The 11,281-nt window shown below is 34.7% G+C and overlaps 1 protein-coding gene across 2 annotated transcripts; it reads right to left on the bottom strand.

The window, feature by feature from the left end:
• Window positions 1-7,820: 7,820 nt before the first annotated feature.
• On the bottom strand, window positions 7,821-10,612 carry LOC112273510 (uncharacterized). 2 transcript variants are annotated; one of them, XM_024502403.3, is made up of 2 exons: window positions 10,369-10,612; window positions 7,821-10,100 (listed from the first exon to the last, which is right to left on the bottom strand). In XM_024502403.3, exon 2 carries the CDS (start codon window positions 9,969-9,971, stop codon window positions 8,157-8,159), a length of 1,815 nt encoding a protein of 604 aa, XP_024358171.1. In that variant the 5' UTR covers window positions 9,972-10,100; window positions 10,369-10,612; the 3' UTR covers window positions 7,821-8,156. The 2 variants fall into 2 exon arrangements, with proteins under 2 accessions (XP_024358171.1, XP_090101557.1); XM_090245431.1 differs by having other exon boundaries at window positions 7,821-10,103; window positions 10,369-10,494.
• Window positions 10,613-11,281: the final 669 nt, after the last annotated feature.

The raw sequence follows: 11,281 nt of genomic DNA, 5'->3' as shown, positions 1-11,281 counted from the left end.
TCTGATATGAAAGATGAGTGTAGTCTCGACAAACTGTCACGAATTTAGAATACTGACTGGAAATCTAAACAAAAAGCTCAAGAAGAATCGACAAGAACTAGATTAATCAAATGAGTACAAGAACAACACTAGAGAGGTGAGCTAGAGCTCCAAGAGGTATGTTGTCGAGACTGAGGATCCCCTCAGTCTCGAATCCTAGATATACTACAAACTAGGAAGCTTCTCAAGTAGCTTCCACAAACTAGGAAGTTTCTCAATTAGCTTCTATGAATTAGGAAGCTTCTCAAGCAGCTTCCATGAGCTTGAAAGCTTCTCAAGTAGCTTCTACAAACTACAAAGCTTCTCTAGAATCTTCTAAAATCTTCTATAACTTCCTAGTGTATGTCCTTGACAATATCATGGAATTTAGAAGAAGTATCCTTGTTATCCTGAATAAGAGGATTAGAGGACATGCTTGATTGAATTTTCTTCACAAATGTTGAAATAATAGTCAATGTTGATTTTATAGCTCGAAGATGAAAATACTCGGACTTCAAGAAAATTGATCTTTGTTGATCAAAAGATGCATCTCCTTCTTTTGGTGCAAGATAAGAACATCTAGAAAGAGCATCCAATAGACCTTGTTGTTTTCCAGGTCAATAAGTGATCTTCAAATTGAATCTAGATAAAGACATGCTCCAATAGGCTTGGCAATGATTTAAGACACGTGTTGACATGCAGTACTCAAGGTTGTTGTGGTCTGTATACACTGTAACTGGACTTGAGGTGCCTTCTAGATAATGACATCATTCTTGAAATGAATCCACAATTGCAAGGAGCTCTTTATCAAGGATCTCATAATTAATCTCGGCTGTTAAAAATTTCTTTGAATGGAAAGCTATCGGGTGGGATTTTTCATCTGTTTCTATATGTGATAACATAGCACCTATAACAAAATTTGATACGTCTATTTCTATAAAAAAATACCTTGGAGAAGTCAACGCAATATAAGATTGGTGTAAAAATAAACTCCTTCTTTAAAGCATCAAATGATGCTTCTACTTCTTTATTCCACTTAAGTTTGTCTTTATAAGTTAAATGTGTAAGTGGAGTTGCAACTTGAAAAAAATTCTTGATGAAGATTTTATAGTAATTAACAAAGCATAAAAAGCATTGCACATCTTGTACTGTTCTTGGAATCTTCTAATCTATGATAGTTTGAAACTACTTGGGATCCATCATAAGGCCTTCGTTGGAAATAATGTACCCTAAAAAGTCAACATGAGTAGTGTGGAATACACACTTTTCTAATTTGGCATATAATCCTGTATCTCTAAATTTTTGTAACACGCAATGAACATGAAGCTCATATTCTTCTTTGTTCTGAGAGTAGATTAAAATGTCGTCTAAATAGCAAATAACAAAATCATCTAAAAACTCACAAAAAACATCATTCATAAGACGTTGAAAATTGGCTGGTACATTCATTAGTCCAAAAGGTATGACATTATATTCAAAATGCCTATACCTAGTTTGAAAAGCAATCTTCCATTCATCTCCTTCTTTGATACGAACTAAGTTGTATGCTCCTTGTAAATCTATTTTGGTATAGATCTTTGCTTGATTGAATTGGTCAAGAAGTCCTGAAATCAAAAGCAAAGAATACCTATTTTTGATGGTAATCTTGTTGAGTCCTTGATAATTTACACACATTTGCAAAGATCCATCTTTCTTCTTTACAAATAAGATAAGAGCCCTGGTTGGAGCTTTAGAATGGCGTATGAAGTTCTTTGCCAAATTCTCATCAATGTACTCCTTTAATGTAGCCAATTCATTGTGGGATAAGCTATAGATTGGTCCAAATGGTGGTTGAGCTCCTTCTTGTAGATCAATTGAACAATCATAAAGTCGATGCTCGGGGAGAATATCTGCATTCTTCTTTTCAAAAACGTCTTGGAATTCTTGATATTGGTTAGGAATATCGTTCAACATTGTTTCACCATTAGAAATGGATGTAGCATATATAGCAAAAGATGATCTTTTTTTTGCAGCATGCATGAAAATTTTTATACCTACTAGTAAAAATTTGGACTTACTAGACTTACGTACTTTTACTTTACTAACGCGATCTTAGATTATATTATCAAAAAAGTTAAGGTTACAAGAAATCTAATCTATTTGAGGGTTATATTTTTCTAGCCATGATAATCCTAAAATAATCGGATTAGAGGGAGATTTTATTACATTAAATACTACTATGCAGTTATGATCTTTAATTGCTACATCTAAAGGAATAGTTTTTTGGATAACATTTCGAGAAGACAACGAATAACCATCTATGACTTCTACATGTATAGATTTAACTTTCTTCATTAAAGATATTTTTTGATTTTTCACAAAATCTTCATTTATAAAACATGCTGAGTCTCTTGAATCTAAGAAGACAAAGACTTTGTGATTATTAGGTCCTAAATATACTTCTATTATAAAATAAGGTGAGGGATCTAAGGAGAAGATAGGACCTTTAGTAGGTATTGCACATGATTCTAATCGCATGGTCCCTATTGTAGTTAGAAAAATTCGTTTTCCAACACATTATCTTCTTTGGTAATTGTGCTCCTCATTTTGTAATTGTGTTGCTTCTTTGGACAATGTTGAGCAGTGTGCTTAGCTTCTCCATAATATAAACACAATCCCTCTTTACGACGTCGAGTCTTTTCCTATTTTGTGAGAGGTTTAAAACGTATCATATCAATTTGCATTGATTCCAGCTTTCATGAATACGTTTAGAAAACTTGAGAGCTGCCACCATTACTTGACTTGTTCCTCTCCAACCAAAACTTTGTTCTTTACATCTTTCAAATAAACGATTGTTGCATGCAATGGCTTGAGTAATAAATTATTTCAAAGATTCTACTTTCGGCATTCTTAATAACAAATCTTTGATGCTATCTTTCAATCCATATCAAAATTGGTTGATAAGTGCTTTGTTGTTCCAATCCACATTACAAGCGAGGTTTTGAAATTCGGCAATATATATAGTGGCTGATCGTGATCTTTGTTGTAAGCATAAAAGCTTGGTCTCTTCTACTCGATCTCGATCACTTTCTCCGAATGTGGCCATAAACACTTCTAGGAATGAATTCAAATCATAAAGGAGTCGTAAAAAATTTTCCATTAAAAGTACAAATCAAGAGAGAGCACTTCATAATAGTAGTGCACCTATGAATCTGACTTGGATAAATCCATCAAGATATTGGAAAGGGTGCAACCTTAGATAGAGCTTGACTTGTTGCAAAAATCCTCAAAATTTTGATCTTATTCCATCAAACTTCTCAAGCATACTAATCCTTATCCGTGTCATACTTGTAGAAGCAAAACTCCGTGGATTTGGTTGTGACGTTGATCTACTTCGTTCTTTCAATTGCACAACTTCTTGCCACAGACTCTGAACTTCTTCCATAGGCATAGGCATAGTACTTTGATGATTCACGTTGGAAATATGTGAGATTTCCACTCTTAGAGTGTTGACAAGCTCATGAAAATTTGCCATAGTTACAAATCTATTCTCACTTTCATTGAAAGTAGCATCCATAATCTTTTCTTCTATAGACAATTCAAACGAATTCAGAAGTTAAATTAGAGGATGGTAATCCACAACTTCTAAAAAAAATCCGACAAAGAGGAATAATCTACTCTCTTTAAAGAAAAGAATAGTGTTAGAAAACATGATTTTTTGTTTAAAGATGGGTGGTCTGTAACCTTCAAAATACAACAATAGAAATGAGGTAATTCACTCACTTCTAAAACAAGATTGAAACAATATGTTAGTAATCTTGTCAAACTATTAGGGACATGAATCTCAAAGAAGAGAATCCTCAATACACTCTTCTATCACTGAAGAGGAGTAGAAAGTCACTCAAAAAATGATGTAATATTAAGTAGAATGGTTATTGCCAAAAACAAGAAGACTAGAAAGTCTTGAAACAAGACTAAGACTAGAAAGGCATTGACAAGAGTGAAGAAGGCTTCACTCTTGCCTCCATATATATTATCTAACTAAGAGCTACGTGGCGATGTCCTATAGGACTTCCAACATGTGTTGACTTTATTAGCCACATGTCTTAACTTGCAAGGCAAGTTATTTATGTATGCGCCACGTAGTTGGCTTGTTCTACAAGCTACCAATATATGGTTAGTTTTTTGGCCAATTTTCTAATCTACAAATACATCTAAAGTCAAAACCGCGTCTATAAAGCATGTAAGAAGCTTCTTTAGAAGACTTTATGAAATTATTCTATATTCATCAACTTCTACTTAATTATATAAGTAACTATTGAGGTAAATATATATGTCCGTGATATTATATTATAATTTTTTTTATTTCCATATCTATATTTATATGTTTTATCCAAAAAATTAATAAATTATAAATTTATATGTTTTTTTTTTAATTATTTTGTATTTTAGCTTAATAAAATAATTTAATATCTTACAATCTTTAATGTATTACTTGATAAAGATTAGATTCATTTGTATTTTGGATAATGAAGCCAAAGTACTCTCTATTACATATTCAAAAGATAATGTTAGAGTTATATAAAATTGGCACTAAAATTGATTGTATTCTATTTTTTTAGTAATAATATGAAATTATATAATTACAATGCTTATTTTTCTGTCCTTTCATATATAAGAACATCACATAAAATTGATGGATCTTACATATGCAGTGAGTATTGTGAGCCAACACATCTCAAAGATTGGACCAATTCATTAGACAACCATCAAAAGGATCACGAGATACTTAAAAGGAACTTTGTACTTCCAATTGTGCCTAGGAGACAATAATATTACTTTTTATGATTATAGTCTTGCAAATTGGACTAAAAATGTAAATGATAGAAGGTCAATAACAAGATATGTATTTTTTTATTGAAGTAAGAGCCATTTCATGGAATTATAAGAAACAACCAACAATTGCAAGATCTATAATAGAGATAGAGTGCATGATAAGAAGCCATAGTGCAATAGAAGCAATATGGCTAAGACAACTTTTGAGGGATATTGAACTACTGCAATTGAAAGAAACTCCATTGAAGTAAGAGAACCAAGGATGTCTTACTTTTGCAAAGAATCCAAAGCATCATTTAAGAACCAAGCACATTGACATTTAATATCACTTTACAAGAAAAAAGATTGAAATAGAAGTGATTGACATGAAATATTATGTAATAGAAGAAATGCCTAGTAATTTGTTGACAAAGACATAAGTGAATGATAGACATCACATGTTGAGAAAAGCATTAGGATTGCAAGTTTTTGACCTTTATTAAAGTGAAATAAAATAAATTATCCTATAGAGGATATTACCTTAGATAAGTTGATAATGGTCAAGGAGTTGACTCTTGATATGTGAAAAGACCATCCTATGATTAAGAAATGAGATCAAGAGTCAAGAGACAAGGGTAAGAGGATAAAAGGTTCAATTATGAAATATTAAAAAACTATGTAAGAATATAAAATATGTGCCATTAAAAGATGTATTTAAGATATATCCTTGTATTGAATAAGATGCCAATGAATATATTTAATATATTCTTGGATGGATGTAATAATGAAAGGATGGAAATTGTTAATTAAGGCAACAACCACTACCTATAAGTAACGGATATTGGAAGTGACAATCATCTTTTTCCACACTTTTTTTGTATACAACTTTGTTAATGCTATGTATTGTGACTTCAAAATTATCTTTCTTCAATAATTATATATTCATATTTAAAAGGCAATGTTAGAGTTGTATAAAATTGGGGTTAAAAATGATTGTATTCCATTTTGTTTTAGCAATAATACAAAATAATATGAAATCATATAATTATGATGCTTACATCTTGGTCTTTTTTTGTGTAAAAACACCACTTAAAATTGAATTATGACACAATAATAATTCTTCACAAATAAGATTTATTTACTTAAAAAATGTTGTTGTACCAGCCAAGTAGTTTAATATTCAACAAAAACACATCTTTGACCTCAAAATAACTAACACAAAAAAAAGTTGAAAAAGGAGACACAATGAAATAAATTCCATAGTATGTTTTATATACCATTTTATAAAAATGTAAACTTCTATAAGAAAAAAAAACTGTTTCATTATTCATCTACTACCATGCCTACAAGGAAACATACACAGCACACACATACACTATTACACAATCAGTGCCTTCAAGTACTCAGATCGCCCAACATTCCGTTTGTGTTTTCACCTCTCCTGGAGGTTTCCTGGTACAGCAGTTATGGTGGTCGGAAATCACACAGCATGCATCTTCCAACACCGTGTTGATTGAATCGTAACACACAACTTGGATCACAATAATATGTGAATAAGTGGGTCTATTACTGATAACATAAGATGATCAAAGTGATATGTTATGGATGGAGAGGAAATATCCCAAAAACAGTGATGCTGTTTATTATCAACAATTTCATTCTTCACCTAATGATTAACGAAAACGCCACTTAGAATGCTGTAGCAGAAGAACTGCAATAAACATGCATCTTAATCATTTATATGCAGCGAGGAGACAACATAAAAGTAGCAAGAGCTTATAGATCAAACCCTATTCAAAAGTAGGCCCTTGAACTTTGATTTCAATACGGTTAAACATAACCAACAGTTGTGGAAATAAACAGATTGTGAAATCAAAGCATCACAATGTGTGAATAGTCCAAAAAACACATTTATACTTTTTAAAAGTTTATTTACCTAATGCTTATTGCTCATAATGGTAAGATTACTCTATTCTTCTTGTAAAACCAGTGTTCTAAAGTCTTTGCATTGGCTCAAAAGAATTTTTGACGCACAACTTCAAAAACTGATATGACATATATTAAAAAAAATAAAATTTTACATTGTTGCTCATCTGATTACATTTACTTGAGTAAATAAATTTCGAAAATTTCCACTTTTCACCAAAATTCGAAATTATTTTAATAGGAGAAACTTTTAATAACACAATCATATAGTATATATGCAATAATGTTTTTCAAATTTCGAATATATTCAATAAAAATCTCTCATTAAACAATATCAGATCAGGATTCACACATTCTAGAAATTACTAAATCATTATTCATATATGCAATTAACAAAGGTTTTTTTTATAAATTGAATATATACACACATATTTATAAACTACTTGATTATAAAATACATTGAATTTGTAAAACAATTACTTAAAATGTTGTGTATATATATACATATATATATATCTCTGTACACACATATACTTACAAAGTCATAAATAACAAGTTGTAATTTTCTTATCTATACGTACAAGATAGTACATAATTAGATTACAAATACGTATATATATATATATATATATATATATATATATTTTGTTAATACAGCTTAAATTGTCCTGCACAGCCGTGCGTTCCATTGCAAGTATCAATAGCCAACTTGTTCTTGCCCAATCACTATTAGATTTTTTACCCCCGGTATTACAATCATGAAAATCTGTAAATGCTGTTGTCAATTCTCAAGTAGTAGTAGAGTTGAAACTCATGATCAAAAACAAACATGTTTGCTTTCACTCTCACTCCAAGAGGCTAGACTTCGATGTATCATTACATTATTTTATTTTATTTTTTCGATTACTTTGGTCTGTAGCAATTCTACTAGAATTTTGTCCGAGCATGTAAATCCAATGCAACATTGCACACCATAGCGTGGATTTTCAATGAAACAACCTTTGACTGAATGTTCAAGATATCTGGACTACCTGCTATATAGACCAATAAATCATTGAGCGCACTTCCCTCGAGGTAGTATGATCGCTACAGTAAACCCACATTGCATTGAAAACAGAAGGAATGAACTCTGATTTCAAACCAGAAGAGTTATACCTATAAAAATTGACACCAATAAACGTGAACTCGTCTAGAGTCAGTCCTGTAAGATACTTGAAAAAGAGAGATTCCACTGTGCAGTACTATTTCAGATGAAAGTATAAAAGAGACCAATACGTTTGGCCCGTACAAAAATTCTCAAAACTACAGAATTGCACGACTGCTAATTCAACATTGATGAGATAAAAGTAAAAGAAGTGGCTATAAACAAGAAGTTTATGAAGAAAACAAGAGGCTTGAAGTGCGATAAAAAACTGGTGTCAAGCACTTTTCCTCAATGTCAGAAGAAGCCCGAAATGGTCACTAGGCAGCACAGGGTACCTTATAATCTCAACTTTCCCCTTCACTTTCTTCTCCTTGGGATATGTGAGATCAGGAATCGGTTCAGTTCCCACCATTTCAATGCTCACAGTATCGAAATCCTCAAGCTGGCAGAACATACGATCTACCCTCTTCCGCAAAGAGCGGTAGCCAGATATCATTTTATTCGCCTTGGTGTCATAAGTAAACCCATCCTCACCTGGGCGCAACTGCACCCAAGCATCAAACCAACCTGAGGGTAACGGGGGAACCCCGTCCGTTTTTTCATCCCAATTCATATCTCCGCCAAAGATCACATTAGGAAAATCTTTCAACATTAACATAGCTTCCTTCGCTTGTGCGACCCGCTCAGCACTGAACATCTGGTTCCAGGTAGGTGGAGCTGGGCAAGGGCTTTCCAAATGTGAGTTGGCAACCAACAGTCTTGCCCCATTACCTACATCTAATTCTGCTAGACAAAGTTCCCGACCCATTATTGAGTTACGAAATGGGCTCTGCCTGAAGGATACCACCGGCAGTTTGCTTAGCACCATGCAGAAATATGCTCGTTGAGAAGCCACTCTACGATTGACAGAGCAATTGTAGGATTTCCACCAGCTCGCTTGTTCGAAAATTCTGTATATGGTCTCAGTTACTTCTTGGAAGAAAACAACATGCGGACGGTGCTGCAAGATGACGTTTCCAATCGCATCCAATCGAGCTTGCAGTTCCAAATCTTCACGGAACCACACATTGTAGCTCAATACGGTCAGGTCGGCAGTCGGCTTCTCGAGCCATGTCCCCTCGGCCTCTATGTACGCCAGTTTTTGCTCCCTCGACAAAGAGGTCAAAGGAACGAACTCTTTCTCTTTTTCAAGCTCTGGAGAACTCGACGAAGAATCAACGGCATCCTTCCCCACTTTAACAGCTGAGGAATCCTCTGCAGACATCTTTCCTTGCATTCGAGATATCCTCTCTTTGTGCAGGTTCTCGAGCAAATGATTAGACTCTTCTTGTACATCTTTCTTTTTCTTACCATCCTTCACGACAAATTCATCTCCTCTACTATCGGACTCAGAAAGATCAATTACTTCCACTTCCTTGGCTTCGTGCTTCCTAGACTTGAGGTTTTGGCTGCCACAGGCAACCTTTAGACTCTCGTCGCCGAACCACGTTCCACCTGTGACAAGGCTCTCCGCCTCAACGCTCTTGACATTCTCAAGCAGTGCAGATTCTTCAACACGGCCAACCTCTGGCTTCACCCTGGCACTTGCTCGCAAAGGTCGGAACGGTGAGCCACGCACTGACCTTCCTACAGTTGATCGACCTGTATCGCACATTTCACAGAATGCAGTCTCTCCAATGTTCTCGAAAGTGCAAGCCTCGCATGTCCATTTCGCATCGCCAGAACTCGGCGATCCCGGAGCAGGCATCAAGCACACACCACAAGCCGAACCTGCATCGTTGATAAACGTGCAAGTCGCACATGCCCAACCCATTCTCAACCGAGTCCGAGGAGTCGTTCGTGAATGCGGGGAGGTACTGATCGATCGGAGAGCAGTGCAGCCACGTGATAAACCAATTGGAAACAAGAGCGCAGAATTGAACGCTATCTCAAATGCTCGAGCAAGAATTGGAATGCAGAGCGACCTTGGGAGAGTTGCATGTTTCTGAAAAGACCCTATACGCCTGAAAACGGGAAACTCATCTAGCGGCTTCACACGCACTTGAAGCAGCATGGAATTGGTACAAACGCAAAACTTCTTGACCAACATATGACATCTGATGCCCGCAAAAAAATGTATGTCACAAGGAAGTGATTAAAACTTAGCTTGATGACAAACTGTGATCCGGAGTCGATAACACCTCTCTCCACTCGGCGCTCAAACCCTAAACCTCGTCACCTTCTTCCACAAACCCACAACGAAGACTTACTTCAAAACAATATCACAAAGGAATCCTCTCGCAGTTCGTTATTCAATCAAGAGAAGCAGGATGTCATCCAACCACCGGGATAAAAACTTCTAGCAACTCCACTTGGCATGTAAAACTCCAAATCCACTCCATAACCAACAAGAAATCGAAGCTCACGAGATGAAAAAACTGCGCAGCAAACGCAAATTACAACACTCCATGGCTCTGCTCCAACAAAGACACACACACACAGCTTACATGGATCCACCAGCGAACCTCCCCTCCTCCGTAGAATCCAACAGGTGCTTGAATAATCCACCGAGACTTGCAATTCAACAGCCATACTTGTGAGTGAGTGGCGAAGGGAGGAGGAGGACATTGTCGGCTGCGAGAGGACCGATCGGTAACGGATGAATGCTGAGAACCGCTTACCGACGACATGGAGCTCAAATTTTGAACTTCAAATCCCAGCTTGAAAACGGCAGGAGCTACATCCAAGGCTCTTCTTCATCCATAGTTTTATATGGTGTGTGAGTGATTCTTATACTTGTTTGTTTGTTTGTTTGTTTGTTTGTTTCAGGGTATTGGGGAGAAAACTAAGGGCCATGACTTTGGATGTCAGAGGTTACTACTTTCAAAAAATTTGTAATTGGTCGAAATTGAAATAATAAAAATAAGTGGTTTTATTTTTAGTAAACGTAGTTAAGTGGTCATAAGAGGAAAAGATGCTGGAAAGAGATAATTTTTTTTCTACATAACATAAATAATGTTATTCATTGAAATTTGTGATAAATTCATCTTAAAAGATGGTCCTAAAATATGTTTTTAAAAAAGCATCTAATATATATATATATATATATATATATATATATATTTTAGGTGAGCCTCACAATTTTGTAGCCTTAGCATGCTTCATTGCAACTACATGACAAGATATATTTTTACATATTTTCTTCAATTTTCATAGATGAAAAATTAATTTTTCTTGGATTTGCATAATATAACAAGAAGGAGAATTTAGAGGATCTATCAGTGTATTTAGTATAAAAATGACATATAGAATTATAAATGCAATTTCTATGACTATAGATGAAATGTGAATCATGTTATTATAGGGATTAAGGCACCAATTGCTTACATCAAACTTTCGGATGGTCATCTAAAGGTATGT

The sequence above is a fragment of the Physcomitrium patens genome, chromosome 20 (genome assembly GCF_059467195.1).
Source record: "Physcomitrium patens ecotype Gransden chromosome 20, ASM5946719v1, whole genome shotgun sequence".
Taxonomy (NCBI): Eukaryota; Viridiplantae; Streptophyta; class Bryopsida; order Funariales; family Funariaceae; genus Physcomitrium; species Physcomitrium patens.
This window is presented reverse-complemented; position numbering and strand designations above follow the sequence as displayed.